This window comes from Cryptomeria japonica, chromosome 10, assembly GCF_030272615.1.
Source record: "Cryptomeria japonica chromosome 10, Sugi_1.0, whole genome shotgun sequence".
NCBI classification, from domain to species: Eukaryota; Viridiplantae; Streptophyta; class Pinopsida; order Cupressales; family Cupressaceae; genus Cryptomeria; species Cryptomeria japonica.
The window spans coordinates 562,881,333-562,904,621 of NC_081414.1; the positions used below are offsets into that span (position 1 = coordinate 562,881,333).

At 39.4% G+C, this 23,289-nt stretch overlaps 1 protein-coding gene across 3 annotated transcripts in view; it reads right to left on the minus strand.

Moving 5' to 3' along the window:
- LOC131060731 (ABC transporter A family member 1) overlaps positions 1–23,289 on the minus strand; it is a 233,622-nt gene that overhangs the window by 95,092 nt on the left and 115,241 nt on the right. For all 3 annotated transcript variants that reach the window (XM_057994085.2, XM_057994086.2, XM_057994087.2), the window contains 4 exons: positions 16,664–17,380; positions 16,190–16,368; positions 12,815–13,025; positions 12,049–12,132 (listed from right to left, as the gene is read on the minus strand). In XM_057994085.2, the coding sequence (XP_057850068.2) occupies positions 12,049–12,132; positions 12,815–13,025; positions 16,190–16,368; positions 16,664–17,380 (1,191 nt within the window). The remainder of the gene's footprint in view (positions 1–12,048; positions 12,133–12,814; positions 13,026–16,189; positions 16,369–16,663; positions 17,381–23,289) is intronic.

Here is a 23,289-nt window from a genome sequence, read left to right on the forward strand (position 1 = left end):
ACTTCTAGGCAGATGACGCAAATGAACATAAGAATCACAAACTCTCATTTCTCCGGGTCCTCTTCCGATCACTCCTCTGTGAGGTAGCCCTGCATACTCGAAACTAATGATTAAGGCATATATAACATATGAGCTCATGTGGAACGATTTGGTGGGTCTTAGCCTTCTCAACTGCACATCCAGACAATTGCTAATAATTCTGGCCCAATGAAGCATTCCTTTTCCTTGAACTATCACTTGAATGAAGAAGAACATCCACTTTTCGAAGTAGAAAGCTTGAGGAGCCCCTGTAACTCGATTGAGCAAAGTTATCAAATCTTTGTATTCCTCCTGGAAGTCGATCCTATGCGGTGTATTGGGAATCTTGTTCAGGCGAGGCCGACTTTTGAGCAACCAATTCTTATTGATGAGATTCAGACAAGTATCGAGATCATCTTCATAGATTGACCTAGCTCCTTCTAAGCTTTTGTAAATCATATCTTTATGTTCTGGAAGATGAAGAGCTTCACTTATAGCTTCCTCTGAAAGGTAAGCTAAAATGTTCCCTTCCTTGGATCCGATCATCCTTGATTGTGAGTCATAATGGCGGGCACACTCGATCATCAGCTCATGACACTTGACTGCGGGAGGGAAACCTGCCGCCTTGATGATGCCACTTTCAATTATCTTCTTCGCAACAGGTGATGGCTTGCCAATGTAGGGGACTTCTCGAAACTTCTTCACATTGAAGTTTCCTAAGTTGGTGTCTCCGATATTACTCCATTTGGACACGATCCTGGTCTCCAATTCGTCATTTTTCTAATCTTCTTTGATGAGAGCCGGGCGACTAGTAGATACTCCGGCCTTTGCAGTCGCCATCTTGACACCTGTGTTGTGCCGAGGATGCAGGGTTGATGACACCAATAAAATCCATTCCCCATTTTGCAAATGGTCTTGCTTCGATTACTAGATTGAGGGGCATAGCAGGATTTTTCTCTCTGAAAGCTGCGACTTGGCAAGTATGACAGGTTTTGATGTGACCAAATGTATCTTTGAAAAGTGTGGGCCAATAATATCCTGCCCTCAGGATTTGATGAGCTATAGCTAGGTTAGCTCCATGTCCTGTCCCAAACTTAGAGTAAAAATGTTCAATTATTTGTTTGGCCTCTTCTTTGCCAACACATCTTAGATATATTCCCTCGTGATTCCTACGATATAGGATGGATCCTTGAAGCATATAATGCTGACACTTTATCCTTAATGCTCTTTTCTGCGTGGGTGTCATGCGAGCAGGGCACTTGTTGTTGAGTAGGTAAGTCACAATTTCCTTGTACCATTCATCTGGGGTGACATCCTCCAATTCATAAACTTGTTGGATTAACCCGAGCCCGTCAACTGCCAGTGTCTAAGCTAAAGCTTGTCCTCGAATGAGTTTCATAGGCTGGATTTCAATATCAAACTCTTAAATAATGGCGACCCACTTGCCTCTTCTCTCTCCTAGTTCATTTTGCATGAGGAGGGTTTTGACTGCTGCATCCGGTACAATTGCATAGATTTTGGCCCTTAAGAGGTAATGCCTAAACTTTTTAATGGCTTTGACCAATGCATATGCCTGCTTTTCAATATTGGGATATCTGAGTTCTGCATCTTTCAAGGGGGTGTTCATGAACGCAATTGGGTTCTCGTCCTTCTCTTCACTCCTCTGGGTGAGAATAGCCGCAAAAGTGTATTCAGAGGCGAAGGAATACAGGTAGAAGGGCTTTATGTAATCAGGACTGATCAGTACTGGTGCTTCTGCGATTGCTGACTTTATCTCCTCGAATGCTCTCTTGGCCTATGTTGACCATTCAATTTTTGCGTCTTTCTTCAACATCTCATTCAAAGGCCTAACTATCTCGGCAAACCCGGTGATGAATTTTCTGACAAAGTTGATCTTGTTGAAGAATGATTTAAGTTCCTTCTTGCTGGCTGGCAAGTTGATGGTTGATATAGCCTTCACTCTTTCAGGATCAATAGAGATTCCCCTTTCTGAAATGACATGTCCTAACAGCTTTCCTTCCATTACCCCAAATATGCATTTCTTCGGATTGAGAGAAACACCATATCTTTTGCACCTTTGGAAGAGACTTCTTAAATCATCCACATGATCTTCCCTTTTTCCTGGAGAAAACTATGATATCGTCCATGTATATGATAATACATTTCCCAATTAAGTCTCTGAAGGTGATATCCATGGCTCTTTGAAATGTGGCCCCAGCATTGATAAGACCAAAAGGCATCCTTTTGTATGCAAACGTTCCCCACTTGGTAGTGAAAGCGGTCTTCAATCGATCTTCTGGCTCAACCAATACTTGATTATAACCTGAATATCCATCCAGAAAAGACATCATCTGTGACCCGTTGACAATCTGCAATACTTCATCCAACGATGGCAGTGGATAATTATCCTTTTCTGAGGCTCGGTTGAGGTTTCTGAAATCGACACACAATCTGATTTCTCCACTCTTTTTCCAGACGGGAACCAGGTTGGCGACCCACGTCGAATGTCTCACTGGAAAGATGATTTTGGCTGAGAGCAGCTTCTTAACCTCTTGGTATATTAAAGGTTCCAGTAAAGGATTGACCGGCCTTTGTCTTTGTCTAAACAGTTTGCTTCCTGGCTTCAAAGGGATCGTGTGAGTGATGATTGTAGTATCATAAGTTTTGAGATCCTCATAGCTCCAAGCGATGACATCTGGGAAATCTCTTAGATTTTTTAAGATACCATTTCTTTCCAGCGAGGTGCAAGTCTTCCCAATGAATACATTCTTAACTTGATCGCCGTCACCGACATTGATCGTGTCACATGCATCTCCTTCCATGTTGTGGCTTTTCATCTCTCTCAATTTGTCGGGATCAAAGATTCTTTCTAACTCTACCATTCCTTTTGGAATAGTGTTTGTTTTCAAATTCAAAACTCCTTCTGCATCCAATTCTGCTCCCTCCACTTCTTCTTCATCAATGATTTGGGCTAAGAAGACATCCGTGTTGGTCAAGAAATCCAATATATGCTTGTCGTCTTCAAAGACTTGAAAATTGGTGATGTTATCTGGGACTGAAGGTACTGAGGTTAGCTCTACTGTGAACTTCTTCAATCCTTCCATTGCTAATGGTATCAAAGAGCTAGCAACTTGTGCAAGAGAATTAGCCACTTGATTCTGATGCCGGTATATTGACTTGATGTTAAAGGCCTCAAAACTTTCAATGAGATCCCAAACTCAATTCCGGTATCTAGTCAACCTTTTGTCGTGGCACACGTACTGCCTTCTGATCTGCCTTATTACTATTTCTAAATCTCTATACACTTGTAGTATTCTAGCTTTCTTTCTGATGGCCAGCAATAATCCATGAATCAATGATTCATACTCAGCTACATTATTGGTGCATGGGAACTGAAGCCTGTGGGCGGCAAGGTAGGTCTCTCCTATTGGATTGATTAATTCGAAGCTGGCTCCAGATCCTTGTTTGGATTTAGACCCATCGAACCTTAATGTCCACATCGAATTCTCTTGGTCTTCTGACTCTTGGTCTTCTTGGCTTTCTACTGATGTGTCGGATAGAGTTTCATCTTCTGAAGAGCTTTCAACTTCTGGATCTTTAACTTCTTCTACAATCAGTGTTTGTGGGATTCTTTTGTATACTTGTTCTAATGCAGTCTGGCACATAGCACAGGATAATTCTGAATGGATGGCATTATGTATCCTACACCAATTGGGGAGGAGCAGATCTCGGACGGACGCCAAGTTGCCAAGTTGCATACTTTGCTGTACATTCTTGTGGACAAATTTTCTAAAATTTTCGAACATTCCATCATCATCTTGGTCGGATCCTTGGTCACTTTCCACGACAATTTCTGTAGATTCCATCACTTCTTGTTGACTGTTTTTGTCTTGCAGGTTCTGTATCATCAAGACTTCTTCCACTTTAGGTTTGTATGTCCCTAAATCAGTTTCTAAGAACAGGACTTCATTATCTTCTCCATACTTAGTTATCATAAGTCTCAATCTTGGAGTACTGTCGATTTTGATTTGGTTTGGAACTCCTCTCCAAGGTAGCCACATATGTGCAAAGTCCGTTGACACATACCCATTCAACTTTCGTGACCAGTCCCTACTTAGAAGCATCCCATATGTGTCGGGTATATCCACGACTAATATGTCTATGAAATTTCGTACTCTCGGGTCTGCAGCTAATTGCATGTGGATATTGTTTAGTTCACCCATGACCGGAACTTCTGTCTTGTCTAATTGAGTAACTTTCCTCCTGGTAGGTGTAGGAGTTATTCCCAGCTTCTGGCAGACAGCCAAAGGCATCACGTTACTAGAAGCTCCAGAATCATATAGGCAGTTGTGCAATAATTTCCCAAAGATTCTGACTGACAGCAGGAACGGGGCTGGCTCATCTTTTCCTTGGCAAAGGATTGAGGAATCTTCATCATGCTTTTGATTCTTTACTTCATTGACCTTTGGATTGTTACTCCTTTCTGATGTTTCTTCTTTTGGATCGTCCGTCTTCTTTAGAGGCTTTCCTTTCTTGATCGCATCTTTCTTAACGACAACCCCCTTTTCTGGAAGAATCCGACTTGTAGTGAGACTTTCTTTGACGGTGGGTGGAGTTTTCTTAACCTCGCCTCTTTTGAGTAACACCTTGCCTTCTAACATATCTTCTTTTTTGGCTAGAAAGGCTACGGTCTGGACCATACATTCGTCTTGTTCAGATTGTTGCTTACTATCAGCTTCATCTTGGATTACATTGATGGTGGCTTGAACATTGTTGGCTGTTTCTTTGGACGTATTCTAAACATTTGGCCTTACTGTGTTTGAATCATTCAGACTATTAATCACAGCATCTTTAATCTCTGATACCTTCAATAGCTCATAAAGCGGCAAGCTAATTTTAACCTTCTTGAGTTCTTCCAACACCAACATAGCCAACCTTTTCATTTCATCCCTTGCAGGAGGGGAAACATTCTTTTGCCTGTATTCTCACGCGTCTTGTGGATACTCCGGATTATTACTAGCCTGTGGATCTGGAGGAGTAGAGAAATTGTTTGGAGGGATTGATGTCGTCAAAGGTTCTTGATTTCTCTGATTTCTTTGGTATACTCTCGGACCCACACCTCCTGAGGATTGGTGGAATACTTCTTTTATCCCCTCAACTAGGACGCTATTATTCAAAGGCAGGAAATAATACTCTGAGTCTTCAACAGGTTCATTTGCTGATGCAGGTGGAAACTGGGAACCAGGAGGTACCATTGGTCCATTAGCCGATTCTAGTGGAAATCTCCCATTTTGAGCTTGGTTATTTTCTCCTCTTGGTAAATGTTTGTAGCTTTCCACAACCATAGCTTGATCATACCGAGTAGTTGGGACTATTTCATATCCTGTTATAGGAGGATTTTCAGGTGGATCATTGCTTCACATCTCCTGCTGAAATATGTCGGCTGCAATTTTGAATTCAAGACACTGCAACTCAGAATGTTGGTTTGTATTGTGGAGTCTACACTAGCTGGACAAAGCCGCCTCTGCAAGAAACACTTTACTGGTAGGATGATTCTCTTGATTCTGTGAACTTGATGGGTTGTCTAATGGCGTCACCACGTTTCCATTATTAGGAGCAGTATTCCATGTTCTCCTTTGAAAGCCTTGGTTGTTGTTTCCCTGATAGTTGTTCCTGAAACCTTGATTATTATTTCCTTGGAAATTTTGATTGTTTGCATGTTGGCCTTGGTTGATCCTTTGCATGCTTTGAAGTTGGTTATTCTGATTCCTCAAATGAGTTACCTCGGTTGACAGCTTCTTGACTTGTTCGATCAACTCTTTCATTTCATCCTTTTCTTCCTGTGTCCTTGAAGAGTTTGTTGCATTTTGCAGGTACACAGGTTGTGTTGGTGGGGCTTGTGAAAGTTCAACTCCGGGATGAAGCACCAACTGGTTTGACGGCTGCATGTTAGGATATGTTGCTTGTGGAATAGGATTCATAACTGGGGTCTGATTAGCCAAGGCCAAACTAACTGCTTGAATTTGGTTTGGTGTTGCAGTAGGTCCCATATGAAGTAGTGGCCCAGTAATATTCTGTCCCATGTGCTTACTGACTTCAATAGCCTTTGCATATGCTGCGTTTAAATCATTCGGGATAGGATGTGTCCTTACGAACATGGCGGTAAGATGATCTAGGGCTCCATAATAGATCTCCCTTGGGTCAGCAATGAGGTAGGGATGTCGTAACATCGTGTAAGCCCTGTGGAACCTGTTGTTGAAAGAAGTGATCGGCTCATGTTCTCTCCTTCGAATCTCAACAAAATGTCTATATAGCTCGGTTGGTGTGGTTGGTATACCAAACTTTGCAATAAATGCATCCTTCATTGCATCCCAAGTCCTGATTGATCCTGTTGGTAAGTGAATGAACCAGAAATATGCTTCTTCTCCCAATGAGTAGGGAAAGAGCCTACATGCTACATCTCCATATTCAACTCGCCTGTTACAAAGAAGATCTTCGAACATCTTGATATGATCCTCCGTTGTACGATTGAAATCACTAACATTGAATTTGGGACAGAAATTCTCTGGATTCTTTGGCATGTCATGATAGATTGCAAATTCTAATGGTGATGGATTGTTGATCATCCATGTAGCGCCGTTGAGCACATGAGCAAGAGGAGGAGGAGGAGCATTGTGAGCCATCGTGCTTCCCAAAGGTTGGGAACTTGATTGGAAACTTGATGAACCAGCCTAGCTTACTATTTGAGTGATTGCTTGGATACTTGTGTGAATTGCTGCTTGCACTAGTTCTTGAAGAGATGGAGCTTGTGATGAATCAGGAGTGCCTTCTAATCTTGATTCAGATTCCTTTGGAGTATCTTCTCTTTTCACCCGCTTCGACCTTGAAGTGAACTGAAGTTCAGTCAGACTTTTGGTGCCTGGTGTAGACCTCAATATTCTTTGATGTTTTTCGGGCGAGAAAGAACCAATACGATCCAGCGTGAAGATCTATTTTATGGAGATTACTGCAGGTTCCTTCGATTGCAAAGTTCTCTAACGGCAGCTCTTTGGTGTTCTTCAGCTCTGTCTGCTTCTTGTTCCAAAAGGATTCTAACTCTGTTATACTCAGCTTCACTTCTCCTTAAGTCCCACGCTAGGTGGTTCAATCCTGAAACAATGTCTTCTTGAATGTTGCCTATTTCCAAATTAGGTTGTACCACCTCATTCAAGCCTTCATGTGGCAACACCATCGTGATACATGATCATGTTGAAAAATATACTTTTTGAATTTTTTGGATAGTACTGTTCCTTTGATAATCAAACTTTTTGAATAGGATTTTATGTCTAAGAAAGGTAAAATAATGTGTTTATAAAGAATTTCGCCCTGGACACTCAGCAAGGGTCAGGAGCGAATTTCTTTATAAACACATTATTTTACCTTTCTTAGACATAAAATCCTATTCATAGCATAGTACAGGGTGAGATCTGACTTGGCAAAGAGGTTTCAAGGTGAAAAGTGAAACATTTTGGTCAAAATGGCAAAATTCGCTCTTGACCCTCTCAGGAGATCCAAGGCAAAATTCTCAAAAACACCTTTTCTTGCAAAGTCAAAATGTTTTTTTATGGTTGGAGTGCATCTGAAAAAGTATGTTTTATCCTTTGAAGATAATTTGGAGGGCCAACAAGAAGCAAACATGCTAGATAAGCAAAATTCGCTCCTGACCCTTGCTGAAGGCCCAGGGCGAAAAATCCAAAATCTGACCTTTTTCTCCAAAGTTGAGCAAAGCTAGGCTAAGAATAAGATTGTAATAATGTTTGAATTGCCTTGAAATGGAATTGGATTGCTAAGGATGTAAATTTTGATGCCAATTGGGAAAATCGCTCCTGACCCTCTCTGAAGGTCCAGGGCGAAATTTCCAAATCTTCCTATTTTCCTTGCATTTCGAGATGATATTTTGGTTCTCAAGACTCAAAGGGGAGTAAGGCATGATGTTCTATGCTTTGGAAGTGGTTCGAAATTGGAATGATCAAGAATTTGCTCAAAAAACTCAAAATCGCTCTTGACCCTTGCTAAGGGTCTAGGGCGAAAATTGCAAAGCCAACCTATTTCTCTTGAGTTTTTTTTGCTAAGGCAAGGATATCCTGGGCTAGAAAAAAAAAATCGCTCCTGACCCTTGCTAAGGGCCCAAGGCGAAAATTTGAAAAAATCTTATTCTACCTTGCAGAAACAAGGCATATTTGGATGGGATGGATAAGGAAGGACATTGCCTAGCGATGAGTGAAAGTTTCAACAAAAAGTGATGATGGATTGAGTCTAGATTGCAAAATTCGCTCCTGACCCTTGCTGAGGGTCCAGGGCGAAAAACTTGGAAGGAAGATTTTCTTGCTTGGTTTGGAGGCATAGACATGATCTTGCTTGATGAAGAGGTTTTTAGACGAGGAAATAGAAAATAGTTAGTCAATAGTTAGAAGGTGAGTAGTCAGTTGATAGAATAGCAATTAGAGTAGAATAGGAGGACAAGGCAAGAAATTGTTGCCATTGATTGTAAATAAACTCCATTTTCATTGAAGTAATGGTGAAGTGTGTCATTTCTTGCAATATGCATGGTTTCTTGTTGAATCTTCAATTCTAGATGGTAGATGATTAGATCGAATGAAGGAAATTGTTGAATGCACCTGTGTGGAATCCGTCTAATCCAAACCACTAGCCTCTTGCTGATGGTAAGTGCGCCTTGCGTGGTCAACTAGAATAAAATGAGCTTAATCTTAAGTCATTACACGTCTATTGTTTCATGCATTATCTTGAATGGTGATTTGTGTCAGATGGTGTACGATTTGAACATATTGGAAGCATTCCTTAGAAGATCGCACTGAGTTGGTGTTGAATTGTTCAGCTTGATGGTGAGACCCAGCCCAGTAGGACTCCACCTAGTCATTCATCCATCTTCTCGCATTCTAGGTAGTAGAGTAGACTTCCTGAACCTTGCATCTTTTGCCATTTGTTTGTCTTCCAGTTAGTAAATAGGACTCATGATTCCAGCAAATCAGACGTTCAATCATCAAGTGTAAGTCCCCTTGTGATTCCAGCAAATCACATCATACCACTGGTGCTTATCCACACGTAGAGATCCTACAACGAAGAACCTTGAAGTCATCCCGATTGATCCTTTTCGCGACATCTTCAGCATTCGGAGGCTTTATTCAAGAGAGGATAAGGTACCCTTTAGGTATTTTATTCTGTGTTTGGTCATGTACAAAATACACATCAACAGGGCCCATGCCACTCTTGTTGCAAGTAGATGAGTTTGTCCCTTCCTATTAACAAAATGCCACAAAGACCAGTAAAGCCTAGTACAACTGATAATATGTGGCTAGTTCTATGTGTATCCCTAGTCACAAGGTGTTGAGAATAGTTGTGTCTGTTCCTGTTTGCAACTTGGAAATTTGAAGAGCTAAGTGTGTCCCTGTTTGCAACTTGGAAATATGAAGAGCGAAGTGTGTCCCTATCCATGTGTCAAGTAAGGCCATTCCCATTGAAGAAGCATTGTGAGGTCAGCTCTACTATTGTTTTTCGTAGACAGTTGTGTGTGTTAATGTTCATATAGTTGAGTATTTCTCTATCCTTGGTTAAGGGTGAAGAAAAACAGAAAATACTGAGGGGGAGGGGGTGAATCAGTATTTTAACAAATAAAAACTCTCGAAAACTAGGACTGAAAACAAGACAATCAGAGAGACAAAGACACAATATTTTATCACGTGGAAAACCCTTTCGGGTAAAAAACCACGGTTTACTGATCTCCAAAAGAATGGGCAACCACCCAGTTACAATACAGAGCTCCAACTCTGACTATCTGAGGCTCCAACCTCTATTACATAAGAAGCACCAACTTCTGATTACAAAACTTCAACTTCTTTCAGACAAGGCTCCAAACTTCTCAGAGTATTGATTTTGGTCAAACATGAGAACAGAATCAACAGATACAGCTCATTGATAGCTGTGAAATTCTCATTTATGATCCAGTATAAATTTTATTACAAAAAGACACAATTACACATACTAAACTGTCTTACAAATTTGATCATAAAACTAGAATCAGAACATATTGACAGCATCCATGAAGAAACATCAAAAAGTATACATCATTATGACACCTTTTTAACTCTCTCAAAACACTTAACAAAGCTCGCTCAAACAGTAGCAGCATTCATGAATAACACTGAAATCACTCTCTACAACTCACAATAACTTTGAAATACACTAAGTGTCAGCCTTCCCACACACAACACTGCTGTAGGTCACAACGTTTACATTTCCATCAACTGTACATATTGCTTTGAAAACAGGCTTCACACTCTTCGGCTTTCTGTTGTAGCTGGTCACAACCCTTTAGCATTTGAACAAATGATTATGACATTTCCAATCTTAACACAAGCAGCTCATCACATCTCAAAAACTCTGCGAAAATTCCTTTTAAATCTCTCAGAACACAGGAGAAATAAATCTCAGACTACAGATTAGATACTAAATTTCAATACACATGAGGGGCTTAAATTAGGCACTACCCTCTACTTAGCCGATTTCTCTCATAGAAAAACCAAATCGAACCAAACATTGCAAGTAATATCTGAAAAAAAAATACAACACCCAGATACAAGGAGTCTTTAAAATCAGCGCACTCTTCACACACAATAACCTTTTTTGGAGTTATATTCAAAATACGATACTCCCAGATGAAAGTTCAAAAACTCACAAAACCCATCAATATCGAACAGAATAACTGTTTTTTTAAAAATACAATATCCATCAGCTCCAGAAACTGAGGGTGTTCAACAAATAATCACTATCTGAACAAAAACGCCACCAACAAAATCATTCCCTAAAAAAAACGCTCCAGCTCATTATGATTGTCTTCCAAAAAGAAAACACAGTAACATCTACGGCACACTTAGAATTTTTTAAAACGTTTTCCAGAAAAAACACTTTCTTTACAACCACCATACGAAAATCATCACAAATCAGATGCTCCAAACGGTGCAGAAGGTAATGATAGGAATGCTCAGAACTACCACGAACTGAAAATACTCTGAACTGAAAATGCTACGCCAGAGGAATACTTGTGATTCCAAAAAAAAGGTTCTGAAAAACAGTCTTAAAAAAAACGGCTTACTCCTTTACCAAACACAACTTAAAAAAAAGTTCTTACACACCCGATACTCATTCCAATGTAACGGTTTGGGCAGAAAGACTGCATCATCACTGCTATAGAAGATACCTCTGTAAGCATAGGTTACATAGGTCGAGGAGGATGCATTAAAGATTCACACCAAAGATTCATATGCTGGAATCTAATGTTGAATCTGAATCCTGCTGAAGATGAAGGCATAAAATATAACACGATGGCCTAAGCAAGCAGCCCACTTAATGACATCAATGACAAAAATAATCAAAAAAGTGTTCAGCGAGGCCATTTCCCACTAAGGAGGTTACAATGACCATTCCTACTACAAATTGTAATTGTGTAGAACTGTGTATGTCCTAGTCCACATATTGAATCTATTCTCTCCGAGTCGCATAGACTATGATGTAAGAAGTGGGTAAATGTTAGAAATTAGTGATATTGCACTATAGCATATAGGTTATGATACACTTGGCTTATTTACAGTTTAGTTCATAGTTAAGTTAATTATGTTAGATAGGTGTAATACTTTAAATCTATTATAAGTAGTTTGGTTGGTTTGTTTGTTAGGCTTGGTTTGGGTTGAGAGTCGAGACAATAGTGGGATAAGAAAATAAAACTATCCTAATAATAGGACATAAACTTCTGTATCTATTCTCCTTCAGATTATGATTTAAAAAACCTTATACATGTGTGCATTTTTTTATATCAGTTGTTTATTAATTTTTTGATGAATACAAAAACTGTTTTGAAAAATTAAAAAGTTGCAACACTTGAGAAATTTGAAAATTTAATTCAACAAATTCCAATTATGTATGGCATGCGCAAGAAAAATTATATTAAATTGTTCAGTTATCTTGACAGAAAATCACCTTTACAATCGGCACAGCAAAAGATGAAGGTATGAAAGAGAAAGCAATGGTGACAATTATTGCAGCTGAAAAGGCATCCAAATCCTGCAAAACCAAGACTTCATAAACTAAATGTGTGCAGGAAACTTAAAAATGCACCAGAAAGGAATGCTCTGTCATACTACATAAGTAAACACAAATAATCATGCAAAATCTTTCCTGTTGCACAAATCCCTACTTAAAGTTGAACATGAAGAATCTACAAGAATTAAAAGGACATCATTAGATACTTAACAATATCAGCTTATAAGACAAAATCTGGAGATTATCCGAAGAGGCAAGTTACTAGTTGCCACAACACCAGAAAGCTGTTCATTTGGTGTAGCTCTACTCTTCCAAGGAGAGTGGAGTTGTGGTCAGGGAGGAGGGGGAGAGAAAGTATTCCTACAATAAAGGGAAGTTCTTTCCATGAATCAGATTCCTTGAATAAGCTGCATTGTAGAACCACATACAGCATTACAAGGATGCTGGACTTGAGAACTGCTTGCAGAAGTCCACATGGAGCATTTTATTTTAATTATTCACAAAGCATTTTAATTATTCACAAAGCGTTTTTTACAGGAATTTTAAAATGGCAAAGCAATTACTGAGACGTTTTCGATATCCATTTCAAATACATGTTCCAAGAAGTTGAACTTCTTTAGGCATTCTTATTTAAAATTTATGAGGTATTTGGAGCATTTCAAGCATAAATTTGACATGTTACAAAGAATAAACTACACCATACATGATGTTGACCATGCTGTGATTCTGTCATAGGCAATGGATGATTTCGAGTTCGAATTGTCATATTTGGTTGATGAGTTGCAAGCCTCAGAATCGCACTATTCATAACATTGATATAAGTTGGGGCTGCATGCTGACAAGTAGTATTGTGTAGCACTGTGTAACCTAAACTCCCATCAACATTTGGCTCATGCATTACTACAGCACCGTACCTGTTTAGAAAATGTAAGAGAAATAAATAACTCAATATAGCTTCAACATGTGAATGTTCAAAAGTTGAAAGCAACTTGAAATAATATGCACCCAAAATTGACAAGAAGAATCCTAGTATTTTCAACATGAAAGCCCTAGATTTATAATATCTTTTGTATACAGAAACATTTATATCTGCATAATGTGTTCATATCTGTGGCTCGCCTCATTCACAATAACAAATTAATTCATATCGAGAGAGCTACGTTTGATTATTTCATTCTCTTATTGCATTAGCTGTCAGGAATGACAAAATTGATATTTTTTATAATTGGGGCTATTGGCCGAAGCTCTTCAACCGTTTCACCATGAGCCTACTATTATATTGCGTTCTCTTCTTTTGGCACATTATCTAATATTTTTTTTGTATGGAATGATTATCTATAAATATAACAACTATCATTAAAATTTTAAATATTGATTTTGATACAGAGATAATACAAATCCATATTAATATTAAGTTTCACCCTCATGCATTGCACTTCTAACAAATAGTTGTTTATATGTTTACAAAAAATTGATATTTTCTTGGCTACATTTGTTTCTCTCACGAATGTTTATGCATAGGCAGCAGAGCAAATCTATTGTTTTAAATCATAAACATCTTAAACATCTAAGAAATTGAACAATATCGTTGCACTTTAATAATAACATTAGATAATGAACACAACAAAAGCATCAATGCGACATAAAGAATATTAATGAAAAGAAAAAACTTCACAGATGCAATGAGAACCAAAATATGGTAAGTGAATATCGTTGATATATTTCAGGTTGTCAATAACAGACTATGAACAGATGGCCAAATATAAAAACTGTATATTTTATTTTTGAAAAAGCACATGTCAAACACACATCTACCAGAACAATAGGCAGGTCGACTTCATGCAAGCAAATTATTCTACTATCAGAATGCCATTATGTCCTTTTGGCTATAGTCCAAGTTTAGAAAGGTTAATAAAACAAGTTTCACACAAGGTTCTGGAATTCAACCTTCGCTAAAACAATTCAAATAATTCTCACCTAATATGTTTAACACTAGAATCTTGTTGTTCCCTGTGGTGTCCTTGTGACATGGGGCCAGCACAGGACATCGCAATGTCCTCAAGTTTTTCAGGTGTTTCACCAAAATACCTAATTAGGAGACCCAAGGTCCCAAGACATCCAACCATCACTTGTAATTTCTTTCTTTGTTGGTCCATGTTCTCGACCATTTTGGTAAAAAAGCCATGTCTTTAAGTCGATCAAAGGTGAGTTGAAGGTCTTTAGACTTAATAACCACGGCCTTATTGTTTGAGGGTTTTCTCTGCAAATGCATATAACATCCATTTTCGAAGTTATCTACATCAAATGTGGGGATCCATTTGACACCAAAATTAGGGCTTCAATTGTTCTTGAGCCAATCAAATCTCTGACTCCGTCGATAGAATTTCTTTGGACTTCTGAAAGAGTTTTTCCTAGTTCCCAATGAAATCTTGTTCGCACCATTACCTACAGAAGATGGAGGGCCATTATTCATCCTTCCTCCTAACTCCTGCTAACACCATGCTTTGAGCCATCCACAACTCCTTTGCTCTACTTTCCAAAATCTCGGTCGTGCTTCATTTTTTTCAATGTTTTATTTATATATTGACGATAATGTTGGAAATATTATATTATTGGTATATTAGTTACTAAATAATTAAAAAGCTATAGTTGGTCATTGTTAACAAAGAATATATAGTCATAACATTGGTTGCTCAGGTCATTGTTGGATAGTTGAAGGGAAGTAAGCTTTATAAACCAATGCAAGCACAGTATAAAATAATAAATTCAATCCCAAACAATACCATCATTAATATTATTCTAAAAGAGTTTTACATGTTCAATTATCATACCCCATCTCTTTGATGTCAAAATAGTCTTAATACCAAAAACTCAATTCCACTACTGCTTTTATTTGTATAAAACCTTCCACCAGGTGTAATTGCTTTCTTTATGAAAAAAATGTACAGAAGGTACTTGGAATGTGTATTTTGACCAGAGTTTTGTGACTCGCGGTGAGTCACGCGAGTCAGCAGGCCGGGTGACCCCTGTCGGGTCATGGTGATCCTGACCCGGGCTCGGACGGGTCAAGGGGCGTGACTCGCCTGACTCGCTGAGTCTGAGGGTCGTGACCCGGCTGACGTCACTTAAAAAAGTGCAGTCAAAAAAAAAAAAAAAACATAACATTTTTTAATGATTTTTTTTGCCATTTCCCTGACTCACTGAGTCCGAGGGTCGTGACCTGACCAGCTATGGCAGAGGAGGAGGATAGAGCATGATCAGGCACAGCACCTATGGCTACTCAGACTGGCACATCACAGGCAGAGACTATGGCTACTCAATCATCCAAGACCTACCTTAGATGCCTTTATGGGAGGCAGATAGACGACGCTGAGCCAGAGCCTGAGCCATAGACTTGTTTTTGTTTACACTTTACAGTTACATATATGTTTGGGAACATTTGAAGTCATGGATTTTATACACATTGGACAACATTTATAACTCTATATATCTATGTTTTCTAATTCCTTCAGCTACAATTTACATTTCTACGCATGTGATGGATGTATGTTTATGTATGTGATCAAATTAGCTTCTATTTGATGATGTTATAGTGTCTTTAAGCTTAATCCAATAATGGGTGTATGAAACAAGTTTTAAATCGTTAAAAATCTCTAAATTTCAAGGGTTTTCTTATTTTGCCGAGTCCGAGCAGAGTCACGAGCTGAGTCAGCCTTGCTGAGTCCGAGCCTGGGAACTTTGATTTTGACTCATCATCGATTCATTAATCAAACTCATCAACTCAAAAGAAGTTAGTTGTCATAACCAAAACAAGGAGATACAAACATCAAATATTCACAAGTGACAGTTTTGATTAAAGGCTTGGACATACATAAGGATAATTACAATTTAGTATTTATCATCATCCACAGAAACACACACACGTTATCAGGCATGGCAACTTAAGATTGATTACAAGTCCACCAGTAGTTACTCTTTACTAACAACATACAGGTGGGAGATAGCTTAGTGAACCTCACAATACACCATGTTTACTCACTAAGTGAAATTCACTGACATAGATATATAATATGATTACCTTGATTGATATGACTCGTTTAGGCTAGTGATAAGGTATTCACTCATCGACAATAGACTTGGTCCTAACTGAGGACCTGCTATATAAATGGCATCAGCCATTGCCTGCTCTGCATTTGGAAATTTGTATGTGCATGGTTTTTCTCTTTGAATCCATCCTCCTTTGACGTTACTTTCAACCTACAAAACAGAAGATTAAAAAATTAACTGTAACTTCAATTTCATCTTTACAAAAATAATGCAGCATTGATTAAGGAACAGAAACCATAATTTTATTTCATTATTGAGAACCAGATCTAGATGTCACAGAAAAGCATTAGAATCCAAGATAAGAGAATCCTTTGTATTTTCACTCTACCACACTCTCAGATTTTAATCATGCAGAAGTATTAAAATCAAATTTTATCACTCCGACAAATGAGATAACTTATCAACACATTCCTGCAAAAAACCATCAGTAAAGAAATAAGAAAACCTCATGTGCGATTGGCAAAGAGAGATTGAATGAAATTGGCCCACCACCTCCACCACTTCGAAGAAGAGGATTGAAGTTATCAGTTGTTAGCGTAACACAAATTTGATCTGGATGTGGCTTAAGCTTTAACAAAAACAGCCCAAGAAACAAAAACAATGCTGGTACAAGAAGCTGGAATGCAATGGTCCTTTTATCTCTTCTGGCACATATTGCACGTTTAATAACAAGAGCTTTAAAATGTTCCCAAAAAGAAGGGCTTTCTGCATCATCCACTGCATAGTGGTTTTGAGTTCTACATAGACCTAGAATACTGCAAAATGTAGAGAATATTAGTACAAACGAGCTACAGACTGCAGAGAATATCTTTTTGGCTGTTTTTGTTGACAACCATCTGTCGCCCTTTACATTGCAAACCTTTTCATCTCCAGATTCAAAGCAAGGTTCCAATATTTCTTCCACATCAACATTGTCTTTAACAGACACGTAAGGTTCATTTTTGTCACAGTCACACCCAGCAACCCTCAAGAATACCTCTTCCAATGTCGTGACAGAAATGCCATAACTCTCAATACAATGATATTTTTCAATGGCAGTATTCTTCCTTTCTATAACTGTAGAATTACATCTGCTTTCAATACAATCCTCAATCTCCCTAAAGAGGCCTTCAAAAGATGAAGCTGATGCAAGTGGAAGACGGAATGACAACTCTGACCCAACCTGCAATAAGAATTAGAAGACAATAAAACACTAAATCAATTTCTAGGAATTAAATACCAAGTCTGCCGAACTTGTATAGTAAGGTAAAAATATAACGAAAATGTAAACTTGAGCATTGAAAACTACAAAAGAATGAATAACAGAAAAGAAACATATAAAACACAAACACAGTAAGCATCTTATACAACATTAGACATGCATGTCTGCTGATATGGAAAGAATTCCCCTGCATTTGCTACTGGCTTGCATTCAGCAAACATAATTTTTAGCTTTGATAGATATAGAACTAATTTCTGTTTTACAGTGATTACTCTCAAATGCTTTTTTTTAATAAAACATAAAGTCATTCTTCTTAGTCACTAGAAGATTCTGTTTATCAGATTACAGAGAATACTTCTTTTGTGCTCTAACAGATGCAATCCACGGCCAATTTATTTCTGAGTTTGGCTTAAGCAAATTAGATTGTCTCAAAACTTGTTTTAAGGCAAAATGAATAGAAGAATGGGAAATAACTAATAAAGATTCTTGACATCTACTTATCTTTTGTTGCTGAAATTACTTAATTTGTTAGCATTTGGTATTAACATAGTACTGAAGTCTATGGGGATGTGTCCAGGCCCCAGGCCTGGCAGCCCAGGGACGACAAGACAACAAAACATCCCTCCACCATCCCTGATACCTAGGCCCCAACAAGGGTTTTTCCCCCTTTTAGAGGGATGTCCAGGAATGCCTTACCATCCCCAAGATGACCTGAGAGACATCCAAGCATCTGTCTACCACCCTCGAAACTTCAGGTTGTCCCCAGCAGCCCAAAATAAAAATGACTCTTCGGCATCAGATTTGCTATTCAAAGAAAGAATATAGACAAGGTGGCATCTTTGGTTAGGATCAAGGAATAAATTATATAACACAGCCATTAATGAAAATCAGGGAACTGTTGAATGGAAAGAAAACTTGCAATCTCATTCTACTTGTGGTCAAAGGTTTATTTGAATGCAGTTCATAACAAGGTCATCATTTATAAAGGATGAATATTTTTAGTACCCACATCCCAATTTAAGATGACAGTTATAAGGTCTTTTCATGATACTCCCATGGCTGGTCACCCGGGTTTTTTCAAGACCTACAAGGAAATCCAAGAAAGGTTTACATGGAAAGGACATAAGAATAAAATCCTTAAGTATGTTCAGGAGTGTCCCACATGTCAACAAAACAAACCTGAACATACATATTCTGCTGGTCTATTGCAGCCCCTGCCTATTCCCAATCAAAAATGGGAAAGTATTTCGATGAAATTTATCACTAGGTTGCCCAAGGTGCAAGGGAAGGATTGCATATATGTTGTGCTGGACATTTTAACCAAATTTCCCCATTTTTTCGCTATTTCAGCAATGTATACAGCAGCTCAGGTGGCACATTTATTTTTTAGAGAGATTTTCAGACTACAGACGTTACCCAGAAACATAGTGAGTGACAAGGACAGCGAGATTTTAAGTTTGCTTTGGCAGGAAATTATTAAATTGAGTGGGACAGAGCTTACTCCTAGCACCAATTATCACCCACAGACTGGTAGGTAGACTGAAATCGTTAACGAGCGGGTGGAACGATACCTTTGGAATTACATTTCAGGGCAGCAGAAGGCATGGGTAAGATGGCTTCACCTTGGTGAGCACTGTTACAACTTCACATATCACATTTCAATTAAGATGTCACCCTTAATGGCCTTGTATGGTTATGAACCTCCAAGCTTCTTGGATTTATTGTTTGGAGACAAGACCGTATAATGCAAAGGAACTGTAATAGCAGAGCAAAGATATCATGAGATCCTTGAAGGAAATTTGAAACAGGCCCAAAATCAGCAGAAGCAATATGCAGATCAGCATCGCATTGAGAGAACTTTGTGGTTGGTGACATGGTCTATTTGAGGTTTGCAACCCTACAAGCAGTCCACTCTCAAGAAGAGTGGATCGAAGAAGTTGAAGCCACGATTTTATGGCCCATTCAAGATCTCCAAGAGGATTGGAGAAGTGGCTTGTAAGTTGGAGTTACCGGCAAACAGTAAGGTGCATAATGTTTTTCATGTGTCTCACCTCAAGAAGGCATTGGGGCATAATGCAGTTCCTTCTTTCAAGTTGCCACCATTGGATGAGGAAAGGAAACTTATTATTATCATTCCAAAGGCTATCATTGATATCAGGGAGCATACTCTTACGAGGAGGGTTATCAAATAGTACCTGATGAAGTGGAAGAACTTGTTGGTTGAGGATGCTACTTGGGAGAATGAACAGATTTTTTGGCATCTAGAGCTGAAATTGCTTGGGGACAAGCAATTTTGGGGAGGGAGGACTGTAATTTCCCCTCTCTAGGCCTAAGCATTGGAGATCTTTGGCCTATCATTGCCTCCCCCATAGGCTAGTGCATGTGGTTAGAGAGACTGTTGGGTTCAGTGGTTGTCCAATTCCTTCTTTAGTTGGTTTGATTAGAGGCCATTTCTGCAATTTATTGGCATAATTATTAATTGAATGCAAAAATTAATTAATATTTTATCTTGACTTTGGCTGGCACACAATATTGATAAAAAGGAACTATTCCATTTTTCTAATTAAAAATGCTTAGTCTTGTGGGTGGAAGGAAAGGCGATACAAGGGAATTATTTCATTGCTTTTTCCTCCTAAGTTTGGCATAAGTGATGTCTAAAATGAAATAATTTTATATTTCCTGAGTTCTAATGTTTTATTTAGGTGGGTAATTTTTGAGTCATAAGGGGATTATTTTTTTTAAATTAATTTCCCTCACATTGGCATGGAGTTAGTGGGCCTAAATGTATTGATTATTTTTGCCTAAGTTTGGTGTGAAGTATTGTGGAGAATAAAAAGAAAATTTTATCCTTTTGTTTGGTATGTGCATAGGAAGAAATTGAGAAGGATATTGTAGGTTTGGAATTCACAAAGCTCTTGGACGGCGATAATCTTCCTTGAGGACATCATCTTCGGGAGTGAAAGACCTCTCCAGGGTGATTCTTGGTAATTGTTTTAATTGGATGTTATTGGATTCAAAGTTTTGGTGATTTTTGTGATGTTAGGAATTTTTTTGAATTTTTATTCAAGATGAAGATCTTCCAGTTCTTCTGAATGCTAGCTCCTGGTTTAGCTTGGTTGATTTCTACCAATTACAGAGTTTGGTATTGAGTTTCATTTTATGCAAAGTTATTTGGCCGACCAACTTCAAAAGTGCAACGAAATCCTCTTTTGGGAGTCAATTAGGGCTTGGAAGTTCAAGATAATTTATGGGTACTTATTTAAGATGATCGTGTGCGTTGAGCGCCTGTATTAGATCATGTTGCAGTAATTTTAATTGAGGTTTGGAATTATTTAAGCTGATCGTCCCTCTTCATGAAGTGCCTATCCCTGAATACTGAATCGGCCCTCTCATTTTTTCTGTTTAAGCTGTTTTAATGAATTTTCATCTGCCTTGAAAGGGACATCCAGGTCTCTAATTAATGTTGGAGAGTATTGGGTCTGTCAGTTTGGCTTGGGAACTCATTACCCCTACATGATATTGCACAGATTTGGGACATTAGCAGACATCTGAATGGGATTATTGGTATATTGATAATATTGAAAAGAGTTCATGGAGCACAGGAGGGAGCTAGGGTTTACAGGCGGAGGCGATTTTCGATCATGAGGATGGGAGAATGGCCCCAGACGGATGGATAACCAGAAGCCCTGGCGCCCACCGCGCTCAAACCAGTGGCAGTGGCAGGACACGGGCTGGAGGAGGGAGGGAGCTAGTTTTGGTAAAACCAGATCCCCTTTTGAGCATGACAAAACCAAATGGGGGCATTCGCGATTTCTGAACTTTCGGAAGTGGAGTAAGCAGCAGACGGAGGATAGATTGAGGAAGAAATTTCAGGCACCTCCAGATAACCTTACCACTAGTGAGATACCGGCAACGTCTAATAAGAGAACAGTCAGTATTTGCATTGACTCGGAGGATTGGAAGGAATCGGTACAAGTCTTGCGAGACAGAGCTTTCTTCATGAAGTGGGGAGGGGATTGGCCGACTTTTCCTAAAGTTAGGAACTGGGTCGACGAAGAATGGGGGAGCCACTTTGAGATCAAAACCCTAACAAATGGGTTTTTCCTTATCATAGCTGGGACAGCTGAGGAGAAGATAGCGTTGATGAACTCTGGGTCGTTTTTGATGATGGGAGTAGGGTTTTACATTAAGGACTAGATCCCTAATTTTGACCCTCGACAAGCCACCGTAGAGGAAATTCCTGTTTGGATTAGACTTTACAATCTCCCGCATGAATACTGGAAAGAGGAAGTTTTTAAGAGTATTGGTGATAAGCTAGGGAGATTCATCAAGTCGGATGAAGCGGTTGACAAGCTGAACTCATGCATGTATGCCCGAATCTATGTCATGTGGAAACCACACCCAAGGCTCCTGAAGGCTGTCGAGATTAGATCGCCAGAGGGTCTATGGAGACAAGAGATCGTAGTTGAAGAAATCATGGTTAAGTGTAAGTCCTGCAAAGAATGGGGACATGAGGACCGTGATTGCAAGGCAGGGCAGAAGGGGAAGGGAAGGGCAGACCGAGCGTTGGAGGAGCAGTTGTTAGTAGGGTCGAAGGTGACTAAGAAGCTTCCGAGTCACACAGAGGCCAACCTGAGCTCTGATCCAACCGTTTCAATGGCTGGGAATTCTGAAGTTTTAGGTGGGGTGAAAGTGCCATTGGATTCTTGCCCTGCTCAGGAAGTGTTGCTGAAGGTTTCTGGTCCAACTGGAGATAAGGCTGTTGCGGTCATGAATGGCTTACTGGGTGAGATTTTTGTGGATCGTCCTCAGACTCTGTCAGGATGTACCGTTGGGGAGCATGTGCGTCAAGCTATTAGCGAAGGGTGTGGGGACGCTTGCCTCCACATAGAAGGAGCGGCAGCGGAGGCTGATCATGGGCTTTTTAGTCATGACTATGCAGTAGGCGGGGGGATTCCCTCTCAGCACAGGTTTTACTCTACTTCTGAGTCTGGGCTGGAGGGCCTGGAGAAGGGATTGAATGTCAAACCTTTGGTGAACCAATTTTCAGACGTCATAGCAGGGAGTGCAGAGGGAAAAGCAATCAGCTTCAAAGACATCCACATGTCCCCAGGCAAGGTGGATAATGGCTTTCCAGCAGAGTTGGAGTCTGATGAGGAGGATGGGTTGAACGATGATTCATTGGGGCTGTCTGCTGAAATAGGGGAGACAGAGGTTAGGACCATTAAACAGACCAAAACAAATCCCTCTAAGTCCAAAGGGAATTTGAGAGGAAGGAAAAACAAGTAGAAGTTGCTGGAGGAAGCAGGCAACATGAAGGGTCAAACAAGATTGCTTAGATCCGAGAGAGACTTGTTCTCTCCTGGACATCAATGAAGTTCCTAACATGGAATGTCGGGGGCTGCAATGCCCCTGACAAGAGACGTCTGATCAAAAGAGGATTTGATCAGGCTAAGCCAGAAGTTATTTGAATTCAGGAAACAAAATTGGGAAGAGAAGATGCAGCTAGAGTTTTTGGTGTAAGACAGAGGTGGTCTAGTTTCTTTGTGGAATCAGAAGGGGCTTCAGGAGGGCTTGGCATTTTGTGGAATCCATTGGTTGTTCAGGTGGATGCTCTCTCATGCTCTAAACATTGGCAGATGGTAAAGGTGAATTCGAAGATCATGAACTTTTCTTGTTTTCTTATCAATGTCTATGGTCCCACATTGGTTGTGGAGAAGTGTCAGTTATGGGAGGATATTTTGAAGATTTTAGAGGAGGTGAGGCCGACCTTAGCTATTGTTGTTGGGGACTTCAACGCCACTCTTTCTTTCTCGGAAAAGTGTGGTGGGGTGAGAAGGATGTGCAGGACGCAATCGGACTTTCAGACA